The 22,926-nt window shown below is 35.4% G+C and overlaps 1 protein-coding gene across 2 annotated transcripts in view; it reads right to left on the bottom strand.

The window, feature by feature from the left end:
• The window catches only part of LOC109599876 (transducin-like enhancer protein 4), a 123,348-nt gene that overhangs the window by 90,672 nt on the left and 9,750 nt on the right, over window positions 1-22,926 (bottom strand). The window contains exon 2 of one of the 2 annotated variants that reach the window (XM_049965758.1): window positions 7,336-7,374. The exons of the other annotated variant lie outside the window; for it this stretch is intronic. Coding sequence (XP_049821715.1) covers window positions 7,336-7,374 — 39 coding nt within the window. The remainder of the gene's footprint in view (window positions 1-7,335; window positions 7,375-22,926) is intronic. 2 annotated transcript variants of the gene reach the window in all.

Below are 22,926 nucleotides of genomic sequence, written 5' to 3'. Positions count from 1 at the left end.
GCTCAACATAGTCACCTGCCAAAATTATAATTTTCGATTCAAATTCAACTGTAGGTTCTCTTTGAAAAAAGCACTATTTTTTAAGTGTCTTACAATACATAGAAACGTGTCCCTGTCTTTTTTTAAGTTATTGCCATTTTTCTAAATCAACCAAATATCAGTTTTCGTAGTTATTTCATAACTAGTCAGAGATGAGAAAATACAGCTTGAGGCAATAAAATAAATGTGCTCTGTACACTCAGTTTTTGTCTATCTGGGACACCCTGCACAGTTAATAACACACAGATTCGTCTTTGTTCTAAAACCGAAACGTGAATAAAATATTTTTGAACAATCGAGACTGATTGCGAGAAAATAATTAAATAAGAGTATAACAGAGAGAGTATAAATGGTTAATGGGATATGAGAAGGGGAGTTGGGAGATTTAGATATCGCCGCCAATGACTGCGCACTATTAACATCTTAATGGGCATGTTGATGTAACAGGTTAGGGCATGCATAGGTGGATACCTTCATGGGTGGAGATGACAATCAGTACTACGTAATTACATGTATAATCAACCGCAATCCCCTGATGCTAATAGCCTATCAACAGCGTACAGCCATTGACAATACAACATGTAATAATTAATACATTAAGTTATTATTGTACAGTGTTGTTAGGAGGAATCCGCCCTGAGGGTGATTCATAATTGAATGTTATGAGTGCATGTTAGACGACAAAGGACGGCCGCTAATCGCGAAAATGGAACGTCGCCCCTTCAATTTCCCATTTTCTGCAAAATATTTAAAAGTAAATTATCGTCTGTGCGACTCTTTGAAAATTTTTCCAACCAACCGTTTTAAATTATTTACGGTAGTCTGCAGTAAAAAAAATAACAACAACACGACAAATAAGGTTGCCGTGGTTGATGCAATAAGTAATTAAGTTTACTCTTGACTTCAGTAGAGCGAGAAAAATATCGGAGGCGGTCGTCAATACACGCGGAGAAAGTTTCGACAACATTAATTTTCTAATTAGTTCCACAAGTTCGATGTAAATATTTACACGAAATATATCATCTTTAGTGACCGTAAAATTATTCATTCTACTTAATTATCGGAGGTTGCAGGATTACATAAGCCGAAATATCAATTTAACCGAAATGGTTCAATCCCCATCGTTGCGCGGCAAGAAATGAACCACACATAAATTAAACGCCTAGCCGAGCGCAAAGAAGCCAGAAAACGGCTTGGAGAATAAAAAATATATGTACGGAAACCGTGGAAGTGTGAAGTTAGGCAAGCATAAAAGTTTCGGGAGGTAAAAGCTTTATTTACAAACAAAAACGATTAAGTCCGTAATTCAATGTTTCACTTGGAACTGGGTAATTAAGATCACAATTACGACAAACAATTGCTTTATATTAAGAAGGTCTAAACTTTACACTTTGTGTAAGCCGTGCCGTAAATTCCTTCCATATTATCGATCAAACTTTACATCAAACGACCCCAGTTTGCAATTTATACTGGGGGTGTATTTATGTCATGGCTTATCTTCACGATTCACACAATAAAAATAAGAATTTTAGAATTATATGAGGAGCCAGTCTTGCGGATAATGTTATTATGGTCTCGGTCTTAATAACGTCGGATTTAAATTTAGATTCATAACTCTCGCATTTTCTCTTTCATAATTGACAGGATTATTATTTATGAAGATGGAAATTCTTATGGTGATGAAACTTCAAATAGCAGCTTGCGAATATATTACGAATATAATAATTTCTCGTTTGCTGAACTCGGTTAAATTAACAGAAGCGTTCGCAATCAGAGTTGAAGTAGGAAGAACAAACTATTGCTAATTCAACAATTACGATTGCGATTAATACTTGATCTCGACATCGTCGGATAATGCCTTCCTGGCAGTTGTGTGTAGGCAGTTAGTTATATTGAATGGTAGTTAAGAGGCAGTCATTAAACGGTGTTTTGCACTTGGCCGGACAGCTGCCGTAGATTAATTCGCGCTGGATGATAATTTACGTGGCGGGACTCTGTATTAGGATAACAGCACAGCACTGAACTTATCCACTTCATCATACAAACCTGTTCATTAGTGTAATGACATTTTAATAAGACAGGCCGATCGCTGCAGCACAATCCGACTGTAATTGATATATGTGTTGTCTGTCAATTGTTCGTTAATCTTATGCGGTATAATCGATTTTACTCTAAAACGTTAAACGCAACTAATCCTAATATGCGGCAACAATCGGCACAATTCCGAATCAATTTTACAACAAACATCTATCTGGTCACACCACGATCACATTTTTCATCCTGTCATAAAAGTTTTATTTTGGGAGTCACATTCAAAATGACGTTCAGACTATTAAGTAATATTTGTTTATCAATGAATGTTAATGTTTCCAGGAAATAAGTATTTTAATATTTAAATATCGTGTGCGTTGATGGAATCAAATTAATCATTTCCATTTGCCGCTTATAAACTTTTCAGAACCGTGGTCCTTTGTCATGCAAATTATACAGTGTGATGCAGTGTATTAACAATAAATTACGTTTAAATTATTAAAGAATAATCGTTGTGAAATAATTGAATATTACTCTATTGTTAATAAACAATTTACATATAAATTACAGACCATTAAACGTGTACAACTTGTAAACGTGGTTGACTTTTCATGTTTCTGAACACAATAGGAAGGAATAATGAATTGTGCTGTCAGATGCTATATTATCCCATCCCAACAATGTGAAATAATTCACGGAATTTGTTGGAAATGTAAGAAATACAGGTACTAATTCTAGTATTATCGATAAACAACGAGAACGCATTCAATTACAAACGATTGGGCAACATCCTAGACATATAAATACTCCAGTTTTAAATGTTCATAACAAAGGTTGAGTTACTAAACAGCGAATAATCCACTGACTGTAAAATCACGATTTAAAAATATTCGCACCAAAGCAGATTATAAACTTCCCAGTCACTGACCTGTAATAAACAATTTACAACGAAACTTATTTTGCAATTAAACGAACCGGCCGCCTTCTTTTTGTTACAAAATAGATTATCGTTCACGATTTTCAAGATGATTATGGAGCACCATTTGAAGCCAATGAATTCAATAACGTTAAATTGCTTAACAATCGTGTCCATTATGATTGAAACTATCTAACTGCAAATTACCAATTGTGCTCACAGTTGTACAACACAAAAAACAGTTTTCCTATTGTCTTGTTCAAAATAAAAGTAGTTAACACATATAATTATGCAAAATGTATAGTGAATTTGCAGCAAAATAATGGCATACGAATTAGTAGTTTCTTCTAGACGACATCAAATGAAGGGTTCCGTTTCATTTAAAATATTCAGTAACGCTCACTTTACAATAGATGGAAAACCTAATTGCACGCTTTGAATTATTAAAATTGGTTCATTGCTTCATTGACTTACTTACAGTATAGCACGCAAAGCTTTTAGTAAATCATGTTTAATACAGAAACAGTGTAACACAGTTCAGGAAAAAAAGATAAATTAAATTAAATACATTCCACACACAATTTATATTCTTATATTTTTCCTGATGCAATGTAGTGTACACAGTGAGCGGCGTTTTATTTGCATTACATTAATTCAATTCCGAGTGAAGTCATAAACATGATGGAAGACAACGGGTTCGAGCCGGGATAGAAAAATGGCAGTCAGACGTGGTGCTGTGTTTTCGAAACGAAACACACACTAGACATGCAAGGCTCGTTCGTGCCCGCAACTATTGTATGTTAATATCTGCTTCCCTCTTTGCCTTCACTAAATATAGAAACCAACATGTTTGTGTGTTCATTTTACATAAATGATAGAGTTTATGTAGTCGGTTAACTGTAGCACTTTGTTTATTCAAGTAATTTTGCGGTCGACAACGCTAAATGAACTACGATGTTTGCCGGCTTTATTGATGGAATCTAATGAATTTATATGTTGGAACGAGCTGAGTGACATTGGCTGCGGTAGAGATTAAATTAAGTAAATATAAACACAGGATATCAAAAACTAACAGTTTCCTACTCTGGTACCCGTTTATGTAAATCAATGCAAATCTAATTAAATAAATACAGCTTGCATTTACATTCATACTTTTATCTCCTGTCAAAAACGACGACTATTTCCCGTTTATTTTACAGTAATATTAGTTTTACTATTTACTCAACACAGAATGTTATTTCAATAGATGTAATGGCCAGATAAGAATTTATTCAACAAAAACATTTTTAATAGGTACCGTTGCCACGAATTACGCAGTTCCCATTTCCCAATATACCAAAATTGAAAATTAAAAATTTCGGTGAAACCTATCCACCTATCCGTGCTAAATTTGTTTGAAAAATTTTATAATCTGTGCAGTTTTTATACATTATGAAAGGGACTTTTGTGGGTATATTTGTATGTTAATCCGTTTCAAAATGTCATCTCTTTTTTTATTTTTTAATAACTTCATGAATAAATAGTGCATAGTAAATAGTGAACATCCAAGGGTATAATACCAAGCTTAAAAATTGTTGAATGGACAGATGCTTAAATTAAAATAAAGGTTTTTTTGCTGACAAAAAACAGAAAAAAAAGAACTAATATAAAATTACAGAAAATTACCACAGAGCTTACATTATAAGATAATCAAAAAATAAGAAAATTAAGAAATAAAACTTTTCCTTCCAATCGATTTGGCGCGAAACGTACAGTGTATGAATCGTTTTCATTATTAAAACAATTCCCATGCACCACATCGGACAGTAATTGTGCAGTTAAGAAACCCCATGTCATTATTTTTAACAACGATTTCAGCCTTCGCGTGTTCCAGAACAATACGTCCGAGAAAAAAAATTAAGTCGTCAATCCGCATTAAGGGCAGTCGAATATTTGAGTAGGTGATAATGTGGTGTGGCGTGACCAACTCCCGTTCCCGGCTACGCGGAAAACACCGTCTGCTTTTCATGCGTGTCTGTGCGTAGCCAGAATCGAACACAATGGGTTGTGTACGTGTACCTCTACATGGCATAAAGGGTCATTTATGCGACCAACCGTCTGAATCGCTAATTCCGATAGCGAGACTTGGTTAGTGTAAACAGGCGATGATTGCGCAATCAACATGCGAAGATATAATTTTCAATTTCTGTGGTTTCCACTAAATTACGATGTTCTCTCGCATCAGCTTTTAGGGAATTTTAGTACTTGCAGTTGTTGGTAATTTATAGGTACAATCTTTAGAATTTTTTAAATGACTTTATAAGTTTGGAAGAACAAAATGGTTAATGAAATAAAATTCTTGCATATTTTTGTGGAACCAACTTAAATGCAGATGGGTGCTAAATGATCCACATCTATCTTTTCAGTGACCCAAAAAAGGTTTTTATCAATAACTTTAAATTTGGTGGTGTTTTGAAATATGGTTTCAAATTGTACTCGACTAGACCTTTAACCCATCACAGGTCAATTAAAAACTGCAAAATCACTGTGCCACCATATTACTGGTTACTTAATTCAGCATTTAACTTGTCTTATCTCCAGCTACTTTTCGTCTCAAAAAGCTTTTGACGATTAAGACAAACTGAAGACCATGGGGACTAGTTGAGAAGACATTACGGTGTGATTGATCGTTTGGTCATGTGAATAAAGTTGAACAAACACACGGGGATAATGTACTGAAATCCAATTAAGGCAATCAGTAAATGATCGCTAATTGTGGTTTAAAATTGACGGTCGTCAGCGTAGACGGCCAGTCGACCTGGGAGACTGTGGTGCTACTATAAAGTCGAACATATGCTCGAGATAATGTTTGCCCCCACACAGGCTGCCGCGGCACAGCGAAAACAGGCTCTATAAAAACACAACAAAAATAAAAGGCTCCTCGAGAACAAGAATGGAAACAAGATTAAATAAAGGCAAGGTGTGCCCCGCTCGACATAACACACATGCTTCGGTTAGTACCACTAAAATAAAACTATTTGTTTTTCTTATTCGTCGTTTGTTTGGGTTTCTGCTTTCGGTTGGCGATCTCCAGAGCATCGTTCTCACTAAATACGCATTAACATTCCGTTTTAAATAAACACACTTGACGTGATCACGATTCCAAATAAGTCATGTCTCCATTTTTCTATCGCCCGCCGAATTAACAGCTCATTTATTATAAGCCGCATTATTTATAATCAGATTGCACTGACGATTCAAGGATTTTAAAGCAGAACTGTTATAAAACCTCATCGATCAATGTTTAAATCAGTCATGATCAAAAGGCCAGACCAAAAATAAAAGTACTTGGTTACTAATTAAAATGTGATGGTCTATTTACACAATAAGGCGAAAATTGTTACGGCTTTTAATAATTTACCCAAACCTTCCCCACATCCATTTTCCAGCATAATTAAAAATTAAAATTTGACATGCAAATATTTTATTAAAATCCAGCCAGCACCCAGTCCAAAAATAAAAAACCAAACACGTCCACTCAGTTCAGATAAACCGTCTAATTTACCACATCCCCACAGATTGCCACCAAGAAACCGTAATGTTTTTTAAGCACGACCCATTATTTTCGCCTCGATGTGTTTTCTCTCCGTCGCAGTCGCCATTGAATCACTCCGGGATTGTTCCCTTCGCATAACGCGATAAACACCACGAAGGCGAAACACAATTTATCGTTTTACTCAGTCACTCGCTATTTTTACGGTTAGCGGGTGTAGGTGAACCGAGTACGGAACGTGTACAACAAGCTTACAAATGAGACTTCACTCGGGCTAATTGCCTTGTGCGGCTGGCGGGACTTGATTATTATTTTAATTAGAGAATTAGTGAGCAATTATTAATTTGCCAAGTGGAAAGATATTCTCAACAATTATGTTTTTTGCACTGAATTTATTTAATAACTATAATAACGAGTTTAATACTTTTAAAAATTGTGCCTCATAATGTTAAGAATATCTTGCGTATAAGACAAAGTACAATTTAAGCATTTTAAGAAGCAAAATATTAGTCGAGGAGGTTTTTTATTAAATTGTACTTGGTTTTACACAGGCTAATTCAAAAATAACGCATTATCTCTCTAATTCGACCCAACCTAGGAAGGGACATCAAGATAAGGAATGTCGCAACAATTGGAAAAAAACGACTTTGTAGGGTAAAATTATCAATAATTTCAAATATATCAAAAAAAAAAAAAAATTAAACTGCAAATCTTACAAAGGTAATTCAATAAAAAAATGTGACGAATTGCGTCATTTTTGAATCACCCTGTATTATTGACAAGATTACGAAATAATAAAAATTGAAGGTTACATTACCCCGTTAGTGTCGACTTTTTCCAAGGGATTTATCCTTACCTGTAAACAAAAAAACACAAGCATAAGTCTCGAAATTCCGCTAAGCAGAAATTCAATCCGGATTGCACGTTAATCAGACCAAGACCGTAACTGCATGTTTCCAAAACAATGCCCCTAATCCCAATCCTCTCATATCATACGTGAACTGTACCGTCGTAAATCTCCAGCCATCTTATTGTCTTCGCGCCCACTAAACTAAGAAGCGATCTGGAAACCGGAACGGGGTGCACAGTGAGAAAAGGGGAGGATTTCCGACGAACTTAAACTGTACTTCAAGGGTCAGTTGCTTAAGTGTTTAGGCAACAATCGGCATAAAAGTAAAACGGCAACAAATGGAGGAGCCTTGAAAAGTGTCCGAAAAAGGAATCCTTCAATCAATGACTCTTTACTTGAAAGCTCCTTCCAAGCATGTAACTTTTCTCATCCGCTTATCAAGATATATGGAAAGAACTGCAGGTATTAAAATAAATAAATGGTTTTAGTTGATTGAAAGAACAAATATAATTCAAAGAGCTACCACAAAACCACATTCAAAACAATTGTCTGCATTTTGAGTATTATGGGCCTAGCGCCTTCATTATCGGTATCTGAGTCGATGAATTTTGGTCCCACTGTGCGCGGTGGGAGAGTGTGATAGCGATCTTGAGCCGGGCTTTGGCTCGCCTCGGGTGGTTGATGTTGAGCTCCGGCGCGCCCACGCGTCCCCACCGTCTGCAGTGTATCTACTAATTGCACCATTTCACCACTTAATTGGCTCTTAAGTAATTAAGTCTCGTTGTGTTAGTAGCAGATGCATTATTCCGTATTACCTTCCTCGAAACACGGCCACTCTTTTTGTTGGCGGCGTTGTTCAAACTGGTTTTACAATTTTCGATACGGGTTGCTCCGGATTCTGGAGGCGGATTATCATCGTTTCGTTGGTTTCGTGGAAGTCGTGATTGCTTGGTCGCATTAACGAATTGCCGGAATCGACGACAATCTTATTTATAGAATACTGTTATGCCTCTCTACATTTTAAATCCATTCAGATTTTCCTTACTCATGATACAATCTACATTTCTTACTACTAAGCAGATTAAATCGTAAAACAATTATTGTTCCCTTATCTCAACCGTTTACACAAAACAGTGAATCCATAAATAAGTAACACGAATCCAAAAACTTTGATGAAACCTATAAACGCAAACATGAAAACATTCGACAAGCATCGTGATCCAATTTAGGAGAAACCGTCGTTGCATAATTCAACACGTGCGTGAATTTCGACGGCGGTCAAAGGGAGTTTTTGGCAATCGGACGCCGCGAGGGAATTGAAGGGGTTGACCCTCTGGGGGGTGGGGTCCAGGTGACCGCAGTTACCGAGGGACGGCCGCATCGGCCACACGGACCGCCAAAGTCTCAACTTCGAACGATTCACGGCCGTATAATCGGATCGGGCCCTTCATTTTGTCATTAGCGTAGATGATCGAGACCCGAAACAATCACGAATTAGACTGTACGCATGGGGGAAAAGTTGTCGCCCGTATTTTAACTTCCGGGACGGTGTTTTCTAGTTGCGTACGCCGTAATCGAGTTACTTCATCTCAATTGATTTGCGTTACGTTGCTGTGGCTTTTCTCAAACAATACACATGCGGCGTTCCTAATCTGTTTCTAAAGAAATCCATTTGCGACATTCACGCGGTGTAAACTACGCAGTTTATGTACTGACCGCAGATTGTTGGAAATTTTATAGTTTGACAAGTAAGAAAACAAAATGAAAAACGCCACGACCACAGGCACCAGAAATATAAAGCAGTTTATCGGAAAACCGCAGCCTCGCCGCAACTCTGATGAATGTCCTCTTAAACGACGAGTTTGTCATTATGTCGTTACGTGAATTACAAGCAGCTTGTGATACATTTGGCCGCAAAATTTGTTTTAGCTTGTTTTCTCGGTAGAGGCCAAATGTTTTCAAAACGGTATAGCCTGAGGAACAAATTCCTTTTATGACTCCGTAAGTAAAGAATCCTCACGAATAACAAATCGAATATTATATAATAGTTCAACACATGTGTAGTTTTTTCTAACCAAATGTTTCTAGAAGGTCTTTGATATGTGTTAATTTCGAAGGCAATATATTATAAATGAATTAACTCGAAAAAAGAATTTTAATTAAGATAATGTTGTTATGGAAAAAATAACGATGTTTACATTTGGAGCATCGGGAAGCTCGACTATTTATGATAGTGTCAAAGGTTATCATTTCATATTTATATTGTGGTCAAGCAAATCATGCCATACTTTTATGCAAATCAATGTTCCAGAGATTATGTGAGAGTGTTTTGATTTTGGTTCACTTCAAATTGAAAATATAATTAAGCCCGTTATCTCATCATAATAAAGACATTTTTAGAGTAAATATGCTTACAAAGTTAGAATTGGTTCGTCACGGAGCTTAAATTCATTAATTATTTATTTACAATGCTTAAAATAATGGGGAACAGCGTTTAGTGAAAGTACTCACACGAATTTATCAATAATGAACAAACAATGCGTTATATTTATCAGGAAATCGTTTGTTTTGTCATTATCAGTATGTTTCATCAGGAAATAATTAGGCATGTTATGTAATGGAATGCATGGCTAAACATATTGTTGGTGTTCGAGACGTGTAACATTAGAACATTAAAAAAGATCCAATGATCGATTTGAACTGCGGAAAAAATAACTGTCACATTCGGAATCACACTATCAGATTCCGACCCTTCCACCGAAGTGCGACAACAAGTAGGGAAATAAAAAAGCGGGCGATGTTTCAGTCAAAAGCCCAAATTATACTTTCAGATTATTGTGTTTTTATCCATAGCTGTAGGGCGTGACAGGTGCTGCTGACAGAACTTGTTCAAGGACTGAACAGAACCGTAATAGACAAAAATATCTCTAAACTTGGAAGTTATATTATGATTCCCATCTTCGTTACAAAGGAAACAATAGGATGTATTACATTCACTTGTCACCAAATAAGCTTTTAAATCTAAAATCTATTTATTATTTAAAAAGTGACTGAACATACAAACCATGAAGCAGTTTTAATTATTAAGATCATTAAAGCACAGTTTGTCGTTACTTAGTTTTTGCACCATTATAGATAATAACACTCCACTAACAACAAATAAAGCAGAGCTTATAATCAAATATATCATTTTTTAGTAGCCGGGGGCGGCGATGAAGATATTTTTTGCCATTCTCGCGTGATCGCACATATTTATTACACGCACACCTGCCTCTTTTTATGCTGATAGCTCTCTCTTTGAAAATTTGTAATTATAGTGGTGTTTGCTTTGAGAGTTTACGTGACTTTTTATATAAAAATAAATATGGGTTTTGTTATGCTAATTACGGATATTGAGAGTCGGTTATGTAAGTGCAATGTGAGAACCGTCAATGGGAATGGGATTAATAGGTGAACAGAGTAAACTCCGTTTCTGTAATCAATTATGGCACTAGAAATTTTATTACTAAATAATTGGATAATGTCATTGGAAGCTATTAAATGTGGGACTGTTTATAATATTCTTACCTTTATTTTTTAATTAATGAAGGAAGTCACTTAATGACACCATTTATTATAATTAGTTAATGAATGTATATCTATCAGAAATGATGATTGCTCACATTAGAATTAGTGACATTAATGATATATCCATATATCTTAATCATTGCTGAGGAAAAATAATAGTAATTTAAGGAACAATTTTAAATATGCAACTGTAATTGTTTTATTTTAATCAATAAACATTTCCTAGAAACCATTAACATAAGTTTATTTTCAACTTAACGAATTCAAATCATCTAGCATCATTATTTATTGAAATCAATTGTTTGTCCTAGACTTGGAAGGCAAATTGTCAATGGAAAAAATGATGAACAGTATCACATATACAAATAAATCAAATTCTTTGCAACAAAACCAAAAATACAATCAGCACATTGGCAAAACTGAAATGGAGAAACAAAACCGCCACACGAGAACCTATCGCACATTCTCAATAAAAAATGCCATTAAATCGCCATCAGAGCGGACGAGGGAAATGCGAGAGGGAGACGTGGAGAGAGCGAACACGCAAATACATCTGTTTGGATTGCATGCAATTACTACGCGGAACGCGCATTTTTATCGGGAATTACATAACATGTCGGGCGTCCGTACAACAAACCGCAACAATGAAAAAACTGTTTTTAAAACAAACGCGCCGGCGAAACAATGTTCATGGTAGAGTGATGAGCGACCGGTCACGGTTGCGCGGACCATGTAAACGATACCTCCGAAAGGAAAAATAAGTATCGAATTAGTTCCGGGCCCGTGGAGCAAGGAAATACACCTCGATTCACACTATCACTGCGTCTGATTGCCGCGTTTGGCCAGTTGAGCGCCGCTCGTCGCCTCCCTATCTGCTGATCCAGATTAGGATCTCGGATCAATAAGGCGGAACCAAGTGGATCCGAATATCAGATCGTACTTTAACCGACACCAGCATTAACGTTTTATGTAGTCACCTCTAAAATGTTACCGTTTGGAAGGCACCAAAATACATTGGAAGCTTCTATTAACTTCTACCATTAGGTATTTGCATGAATGAAGACGTAAAAACCAAATAACGTCAAGCAACCCCTCTGATTGCAAAGGAAGAACCAACCAAAAACGTGTTGATCTCCGGGTCAGATAAAAAAAAAAACGTAAGCCAACAGTCGCTCCATCGATTGAACCGTCAAGTATTGGATTGTAGTTTTTACATCCAGTCGGTCGGCCCATTTACTCTTTTTCCATCAACAAAATTACGTTCACACGCGGGGCCTCCGAGACGAACGAACACCGCCACCAAAAAGGTAAAGTAGTTTATTCGACGACGTAAATTTGTTACGACTGTTCGAGGTCCCATTCCGCTGAATGCACTTGATATAAACACGGTCCCCTGCGGACCGGGGTCGGTCTTGCCCGCCGTCACCTCTCCTCCGGACCATTTCTCCACGCTCCCTGACCCTAAATTACCAGGAGGAAATAGCTGTTCACGATCTGCTCCCGCTTTCCAGCCAATTTTGTGCCGTCGTACGCGACGCCCGTTTCCCACAGACGCTGCACAAGTTGCTCGACCAATCCTCACCGCGATTTTATTAACCCGGACCTGAATTGCTCTGGTTACTTACCGTACGCGGTTATTTCGCCATGTTTGTATTGAAAGGAACCGGAAATTTGATGTTGTTTAAGTTTATTTGCGTCCTTCGATTAAATTGTCTTCCCTGGTGGTATAACTATTGAACTGGAAGGAACGTAAACTTGATACTTGATACTTTTAAGCTAGATGTGGAAAACACGTAAACACGATTACACACTAAAACAGATTTTTTATTTGATAAATAAACCTATACTTTTCTGACGGAAATGGGATATCAGACAATAACGATGATACTATTGTGAGTTTCAAGTTTCGTCGATAGGGCAGCCACTTGTATATAAAACTTATTTATTATTGTCTCGTTTCGAGAACCATTAACCAGATATACAAACTTGCCATTAAAATTAGCCGTAATAAATTTAATCAAGTCAAATGGCATGTCCCCTCTCTGTCAGCACTGTTTACTGTTTTGCCTTGATCGAGCCACAAATCATCTGTGTAATTAAATAATTCACTATAACGAGATAAAATCAGCAAACCTAACCATCTGACCGCAAATAGCACCGGTCGTAGGGGATTTTTGCTCTCTAACTGACTGCGGCGATCGATCGCTATCGGTTAATATCGCGAAACGGGGATAGATTTCCAAGGTGTATCGCCGCAACTTTTGCGATTGTTTCAGCATTCGAGCGCAATCAGATAAATATCCCGACATTTACCGGATTTGCGGTGTACGTCCCGGAGCGAACCTAAATCCATTGTATTCTTCTAAATATCGGGACTGCTCCTATCTGCGATCTTTGATGTATGAATGCCCCGCTGAAGTGCTTCGATTTGATTTAATTGGACGATAAACCTCGGAATGTTCCAGAAGAATTGCCGGCCCGGGTTTATCTCTATCCAATGATCCCGGTGCTACTTCGGTCGAGCCATCGATTATCTTACAGCGGGGGGAAGGCTACGGTTTCTGAACGCCAACTGAAACGAAAATTAAGAGCGGAACGCGGCAATTAGCGCTGCTTTTATCTCCTTCATTCTCCCGAATTAATCTACTTATGTTTTTTTAAGCTGATTAATTACGTATTTTCACTTGGTGTTGGTGTTTTGCCTCGGGTAACTAACTATCTGGGAGGTTACACCTTATATATGTCAAAACACAACATTTATTGTACATCCGCTTGAGAGAAATTTAATTATGGTCGGCAATGTAATATATCAAATTATTTAATGAAGCAGGTACATATTTATTAGGCTATTTGGAATCTGGTGGGGAAGAGTTTACAAGCATTATACCATTATAGATGTGAATTTATGAATTTTACAACCTTGATTGTCCACTTTCATGTTAAATTTAAAATTATTCAATAACACTGAACCAACATGAATAATGCGCTCGTTTTCTTTTCCAATAGAAACACGATCCTCGTATTCGCCATGCAAATGCGATACCCATGAATGACAGATTCTTTAATAAGCTAAAATGAACGATAAGCTCGTTCCGAAACCAGACGATATAATGTACATATCAAATTAGCATATTTCCTCCTGTTAAAATAATATATTGGTCTCGGGTCTTGATTTATAGCTCCGATGTAACAGCCATTTAAAAGTCTGTAAGTAATATTACTTTAAATATGTAAATTTCATTCCGATTACATATCTCCATCACCTACAGCGTCTAGGCATGTAGACAAGAATTTTATTAATATCGGTGTGTGTTTTAATTATAGCAGTTAGGATTGACGCGTTTTGCCTTTAGTGGGTAAATAAATAACACTCTCCAGCCAGCAGCAATTTCATCTAACTCGACCATTATAAATTGAGTCGCCAACATGAACTACAAGTTAATAGGTATTAAGTCCTGAGTGATTTCATGAAATACCTTCCTGTTTCGATGCAAATTTGCCTGCTCACATCTTCTAAGACATGATAATCATGCACTTCCTTCATTATCACCATGCCGTATTTATTTTGAGTAACACATTTGCCTTCTCACGTTTAGGATTTGATAAAAAAAACTACTGAAGTCTCACGCACGACCCAAAAAGATATTAATTTTCCCCTTTACTCCATTACTCCAACACTGGCATTATCCGAACTCCATCGAATTAGCTGCGGGCCGCATCGCAGCGAAATTACACTCTTGCACGCCGCGTGGTGATGGATTTTTTTCTTCTCTTTACGAGCATCCGCCTTCGAGTGAGGCCATCATTTGGTCCGGCCCCCGGTTCCGTATGATTAAGCGTTCTTGCGGGCCCCCGAAGAGAGACGACGACGAGTGAGCGAGGCTGAGCCTAATCGTGGGAATGCACCGAACACGGCAATCTACTTCGCTACCGGATTACGGGAATAGTTCGGTCGTCGCGCGCGGCTTTATTGTGTATGGCGAGATAAAACGGTTTTAATTAAATCGCAGGAAAGCGACGTCTGTGACGTCGTATCGTTTTGAATTGACGCCGCGCTTGTACGTCCGCCCGTTTGTTTTGGTCGCGTACGGCACCCGGAATCGGCGACCGGTTACAAAACGTCACCGCTACCAGAATTACGCTTCCTCAATATTTGCATGGCAAAAAGAGTTAACTAACCAGTTACAAACTAGTGCTCGATCTGATAGTGGATTCCGAATGCGGCATCATAAATATTCATGCGTGTTCTTAGTTTGAATTCTTGTTCATGATGTGTTCTGGAAAAAGGTCAACTAAAGCTTTTTAATGTTTGCGTTGAAAGTACAAACAAGAAACAAAACCGACACTGATTAATTTTTTTCTTATTTTAAGTTATGCCGCCGGGTAACAATGAAGGCGTTTATCGGTGATTGGGGGCATAATTACCCACATGTGACACAGTCGAGGCACTGCCACCACCAACTTCGAAATAAATTAGAACTTAATTACAGGAAATAGTTGAAAAACGAAGTTAGGTACGGCGTTGTTTCTGGTCTACTCCAGGAATCAATTAAGCCGTGCATTTAAAATGCACTTTTAACACTTCGAAAATCTACCTGTTTTCTGTATTAATTCGGACGCACCGTGGAGACGCACTTGATTTATTCAGGACAAACATTTTACTGCTTGAAATGCGAGAATTTCTAGCCACAACTAAAAGTATTATTTATTTATCTTATGCAGATTTATGCAAACATGCAATAGTTGATGAATGGGACAATTTACGAGTGGGACGGCCCCACGTTGACAACGGTTTATGTCCACTGTGCGGTGTCTGGTTCGGTTTGCCGGTTGTAAATACCAGAGGATTCTGGGAACGGACGAAAACCCGGTGGCTGTGTATCTTTTTATTTCAATTTTTCGTGTCTCATTTTTAACGACACAGCATCAGCAGCGGGCACAAAGCCGAAGCGAGAGAGGACGAGAGATCAGCCGTCGAGATACACTAGATGCCGATGAAATATAATGGTGGCCTTTTAAATACGTGTTCTCCACACGATATTGTCAACTGTTATCCGAGTCGCGCCCGATGGCCCGGCCTTTTTTCAAACCTTTGGCATTTTTGGCATGACGCTTGAAAAAAAAAACTATGTCGCGGTATTCGGTAAACAGATTAAATTGCAAGTGAAAGGGTTTTTGCATGTCGTTTTTGTGGTGGCCAACTGGTACCTGAGAAGTCGACAGACTCGCTAATTTTTCCAACATTCTTAGAAACCAGCGAAGACGATCATTACTTTAGCCACAACGAAGTAAAAAAGTATGTTGTTTTTCCTAATATTAATTTAAGTTGATTGCACACATTAACATTTACTTTTTGTGAATTTGGCCGTCGAATATTTGAATAATACTTACGAAATTGCTTTAGACCAATTAACATATCTTCTATAACTACCATAATATCAGTTCTAAATAAGGAAATCCATTGATTCGTTATCTGTGTCAACAACGTGCCTTTTCATTCTGATAATGGCTTTAAAAAGTTCAATTAGCTTTGGTCAATTAGCATGTCTTTTTGTCAATTAATAGACGTCGGTCTACTCTTTTACGTTCACCGTGGTAAACGTAAATTCCTAGTTGAAATCTATCCTACTTTAAAATTGAACTCACTTAATACTAAGGAAGTGCTCCTTTATTTTCTATTAATAATACAGTTAAAGTTGTGAACAAAGCTTCATTATTAAAGGCTAATTATAAACTTAATATGATAATAACTAAGACGTCTTTATTCAACGTTTCTTAACCATTTTGAGTTTTTTACGTAATTAAATCGAGCCGAAGTGAAAATAGGATCTAAAACACGTTCGTGGTTAATTAACACGAGCGCCGATTTAATTGGTAAATGAAGCATTAAAACCTAAAATTAATTTCATAAATAAATGCCGCCTCGTGTCCTTTTTTTTTCACCTTTCGTCCAACGCAAATAAACGCTCTGATGTCCGGCTGTCATTCCGGCACTAATTATTGACTGATTAATATCCATCATGGTTTATTACGAATTCAATAGGTTATCTCGTTGAACTGAATATTTACAGTAGTTTTAATTTATGCGATGATAATAAAACAAACAAGGTCGCCTGGGCGAATTAATTTATAATGTTTACTGGACCATGGTAATTACTGTGCAAAAAAACTGTTCCACTTTTATACGTAACACGTTATTATTGCAAAATCGGGCGTAGGACACGTGTAATCGGCTGTCTGACACGAAAAAATCTATGACTCGATTGTGCCTCCTCCCATCCCTCTTTTTAATCTTATTTGTAAGGTCGAACGACGCCCGGAAGTCAATCAGATAAAAATTTCAAAATATTATTTATAGCTCAAAATATTTAAAGAACTTTTTATTTTTTTTATTTTACATTTATTTATAGTAAACTATATCCAAAAGAATTTATTTTGTTTAGCTAATATTTTCTAACAATGGAAAATATTGTTTTTGATAAAAATGGCAACAAAAAGTAATTTCGTCATATATGAAAACTTTTAATTGAATTGAACAGAAATTTTAATCATTGGACTATGATATAAACTTTTTTATTTTAGTGCAAATAAACTTAAATATATATTTTTTTATTAAAATAATTAAAACTGAAATAATGAAACTGAAAAATCCTTTTATAAATAGTTTATGACTATAATTTCTTTCGTCATTTTTTAACTGTATTATTTGTACTTACTAAAAGACCACTTATGAATATTGTATACTCACCTGAAAAAAACAAAAATGATTAAATATTTTTTAATTTAAATTTTGTTGTTTTACCTTTTGTTTAGATAAAGTTAATTTATAATTAATTAATATTTGCATGGATTATAAATCATCAATCGACCCTAATCGTGTTTTAATAAAAACCTCACATGACATTAACAAACAATGTGAAACAATTGCCACAATTAAGTTATGTCAATATTTGCCTTGTTAGTAAAATATTAACTTTGTCGATGTAGCCGACCTATGTATGTAAGTGTAATAAACTCAATATTATTTTTGAGACACGACATAAACTTCTATGATCCATACATTCCAACACGTCAAATTTGTATAAATTATTACAGTAAATTTTTATTAATCCTTAAAACAACAATAAAAAGCGTGTAAAATGTATATGAAATTGTGTATAATATAAATTCAATAACAATTATCAGTTTGAAAATTATGTTTGACCATATATTTGTAATCTAATTATTAAGCTGAATGATTAATTGTCACATTTGGTAATTGCAACACGGTATTTAACTTTATTATGTTTTCTAAGGTGTCGCTTAAAAGCAAATTTAAAGCATTTACAGTAAATCACATAATTTTTATTTCATATTACTTATACTATTGACACAGTAAATTTATTATTTACATTGTAATTTGTATTTAAAAACATCGTATTTTTCCTTTATTAAAAAACAAATATTTGATTACTGTGGTGTTAAGTCTATTTATAATTCATTAGAGAAATGAGTTGTTTGCCTTAAAGTGTCAAATAAAGATGATTGAGAACGAGGTTAAAAATATGTGCGATAATTCCATCTCGAACACACATCAGGAATTCGTTTAGTTCAAATATTAAGTGTTCAAATAAGATAAAATACCTAAGAACAAGAACGTTTAAACGATATTTGTTTAAGAAAACCTCCGAGATTGATGCCTTATCAACCTACTCATTGTATATAATGCTAACAATAACAGAGGGAAAAAAGTAACTTAAATGAAAATAACATAGGGGAGTGTAACAAAATCAAAAAACGTACCCCTTAGTACCGCTAATTTATCTGAAAAAGGGAAGTCTTACCTGTGAGCCATCAATAAGCAGATAAACATCGACTCCGCCGCAGTAACAATATAATTTGCAACGTAATAAAACCCACGTGTACTCTTTGTTAAATTAGGAGAAGGCTACAAAAGTTTAACAGCCCTAATATTTACTGGCATCACAATAAACAACCCTCGGTGTCTGAGATGCGGGGTGTCTAATTGTATTGGGGCAATATTAAGGCCGTCGCCCCTAGCCCCGAGGCCGAACAGACGAGGGGCAGATTATTGATAACTCCCCTACACCAAAGCCTAAACAGATGATACCGAAGCGCGGCACTACCAAATTATTGTATCGGTGAGGTGTAGTGGAATATAATTTTGTAGACGATCGTGTGACTCATTATATTAAGGATGTGTATGAAAATCAATCGGATTATGATGATGAACCAGCTTGGATTTTTATTATCTTAAATAGAACGACAGATGTGTATTAACAGATAAGTAGTACTTTTATCTGTTCGATAACATCCTCATTTCGACATTCCCATCAGTAAAATTGAATAAACACAAACATACAATCTAATTTTAAGGAACTCGCAATATTAAATTCCCCGCATCCTGCGGGGAAGTCATTTCAGAAAACATCCTCATTTCGCACGCCTCGCAAGTGTTTTTGCACCGGCAAAATTGCGCCGTATGCACAAAACTGTTTCGGCATAATCGCCGTGTTTTCGCCATAAATCAAAAGCGTCGAGAGATAAAACGGCAAATCGCATTCCTAGACGCAACCAATCGGACACTTATCGGACGGTTTCAAAGAAGGCCGACGAGGCACTACGCTGAAATTACAACTCCGCTTCGGAGGCGACTTTTGTGCGTAGGCGATCGCGTTTTGACTCGTGATTTATCAGCGGGGATATTGTTTCAAGCGATAATGGTGCGAGACTTTCATATCACGACGTGCTAATAAGACACCGTAATGGGATATCGTGGGTTAATTGCTTCCTTGTTTGCTGTCGGCATTTTTTGTTTGCGTTCTGGCTTCGTCACAATGTTCGATCGGCTAAAATGATTCGAACCAGGGGACCATCCACTATAATTTCAAGAAACTTCTATCTTATTAACACCATGGATTTTTCGAAGAAACTAAAAATATTGAGGACAATGATGAGTGAAAATATTAATATATCTATAATAATAATAATAATAATAATAATAATATAATAAAGAATCTAAAGAATCTTAAAAATCTAAAGAATCTAAGGAATCTAAAGAATCTAAAGAATCTAAAGGACCTAAGAATCTAAAGAATTTAAAGAATCTAAAGGATCTAAAGAATCCAAAGAACCTAAAGAATCTAAAGAATCTGAAGAATCTAAAGAATCTAAATAATCTAAAGAATCTAAAGAATCTAGAGAATCTAAAGAATCTAAAGAATCTAAAGAATCTAAAGAATCTAAAGAATCTAAATTAAAACATTAAATATTTTTAGCACATATCCAAAGCTACATCAAATGGTGTTTGACAATACCTCAGTATTATTGGTCATTTTATTTGATTTTTAATAATACTATCGATAAATATTTTACATATGTTCTGTAGGTATATTTATTTTTTAATTTCAAAAGTAGCCTCTTATCTTGACCTCCAATCTTGTAACACCGAAGAGTTTGCGAATGAACTAAAAATATTGAAGATGTGTGAAAATATTAATAGAACAATAACAAATTACATTAATATATTAAATATTATTATTTTTATGTACTATATATAACAACATGCAAAACTACATTAATTGATTTTTGGAAATAACTCAATATTATTTGTTATTTTATTTATTTTTTAATAATACTATCAACAACTATTTAATATGTGTTTCAATTTGCATATTTCTTTTTTTAATTTTTAATGTACCCCCTTATATTGACCTCCAGCCTTTTTAACACTGAAGAGTTGTCGAAGAAACTAAAAATATTGAGGACAACGATCAGTAAAAATATTAATATATCAAAAATAAATTGTCAAGTATCTGATCAAGAGTTAAAAACGGCAACTTTACTGCTATTAAAATCCTACAGAATAATTCTAATATTATCGATAAATGATATGCATTTCAATTTGTATATTTCTTTTTTAATTTAAATCAACAAATACTGCCTCTAAAATGGATAATAATATACAACATATAATAATATTGTTTTGGCTTATTTGTTCCAACGGACTAAAATTGTATTTAATATTTAAAATTATATTATTATTTAATTTATTAAAATTTTAATTTCATATTACATTAATTTGTAGTTTAAAATTTTCAACTGTTGTATTTAAACAATGACAAAGAAACTCTTTTTAATACTAATTGAAAATTAAAATATTTAACCATTTTTTATTAATATAGAGTACAAGTCACTTATTTATGATAAAACAGTGAGTGTAATTTTATTTAAAAATTGACAGGTGTTTTATTGCCAGGTTGTAAAATAATAGGGAAACAAAGCAAATGTTTAAAAATCAATAAATGGCTTTAATGATTGGTTATTACATCAATGTTGATAAACTAATTTTACGCTTTATTAAAAATGGTTTATGTAAAGCTATAAATTTCCGTGTCGAAATGTCATTAAAATATTCAAAAAAAAATGCAACTGTGAATTTTATTATGCAATAAACAGTACTAAATAAATACCTATTAAATTTTTTAAACGATATCCGCATGGTAAAACCTATTTAGTTCACAATAAATAAAATGTGTTAATTTTTAAAATTAGTGAACACTTTCTAAACTCGAGAATCGTCGGTTACTACATGTAGCTAAAATTTCACGAACGTGTTTCAAAAGCGGTTCCACGAATTAAATCCGAGGTGTGGTTCAGGGAAGGTTGCAGAAAGCCTCGCGTTCAGAATTTTTACCGGTCCTTTATGAAACGATTCGACGCGGCGGTGACGTTGAATAGTTTTTAAATTAAGTGTTTATCAGTCGTGAACGGCATTCGTTAAAGCGTCACAGTTAAAACGGCAAATTAATTCCGAGTTAAAAAGATGCGCTCGAAGCAAGAATAATCGGACATACAAAGTGAACAATGACCATAACTGCCCCGCCGACAAAAACACATATTTCAACTGAACAACTGCCGGGACGCCGCTAATTAAATGTTCCCCGGTGAAATATCGAGTGTAAATCAAACAGGAAAGGAAGAAAAACCGCACTTGAAAACCGTCCAAGCGACACAAGTTGAAAATAAAACCACTCATCATGGGCCTGATGTATTTATGGATTAATTTCGGATTCGTTGGCAACTTTCTTTTCATTCCGGCCGGTTCCATATGTACCGATTATAATGTCAGAAATCGCTTCCCGAGTGAAAAGATTCCGATAAATTATTTGATGTGGGCATAAAATGTGTTTGTTTATTTTATGATCGTTTTATGCCAGAACTATAAATACAGATCTAAAAGTGCGGATTTAATGGAAACAATCAAAACATCATTATTTATAGCGTGTCCAACATCTTGAAACCATCACACACGTAGGGTATATCGTTGATCGTTTATTACACGTAATCTTCAAATAATTACGATCCATTGAAACCGTTCTGTGAATGCGTAAATGTGTGCTCAACTCGTAACAGAAACTGACATCGGTTTTCTTGCATTGAGCGACCGCGGTCGGCCTCCATTTACTCCGGTACACAGGTAACAAAACAACAATAAAAACTTTCACCATTGGAATTAAATTAACCGTGTAATTATTTTTCGCCGTAATTTACGTATTAATGCTGATAATATCTCTGAATTATTGCTTCTTTGAAAATTAATTTAATTTGAACGGTTCACTTGGATAATTACACGGCGGGGTCTGGACGAAATAATAAACGAACGGCAAGCAATTCATATTGATTTTTATCTTAATTTGTTCGGATAGATAATAGATCATGAGTATTGCTTACAACAGATGTTTACATACAAAAATTCGATGGCGTTTATCTATGGCTATTAAAAGCATTTTCTATTTCATGACTCGGTGTTATCGAAATACCTTTTAACCTTTTTAGTAACCTTCGACACGGTGCTAATTTAATTAGACTAAAATGTTGAGTGCTTAAAAATGTACTTGTTATCTGGATGAGTTTATCAATAAAATTACTTATTTTTGGCTTTGAAACAGACAATTTTTAATTGATATTTTGGCAACTCTCAATATGAGT

Source organism: Aethina tumida, chromosome 3 (assembly GCF_024364675.1).
Source record: "Aethina tumida isolate Nest 87 chromosome 3, icAetTumi1.1, whole genome shotgun sequence".
Lineage (NCBI taxonomy): Eukaryota > Metazoa > Arthropoda > Insecta > Coleoptera > Nitidulidae > Aethina > Aethina tumida.
The sequence above is the reverse complement of the archived record's forward strand: the minus strand, read 5'-3'. Positions and strand labels throughout refer to the sequence as shown.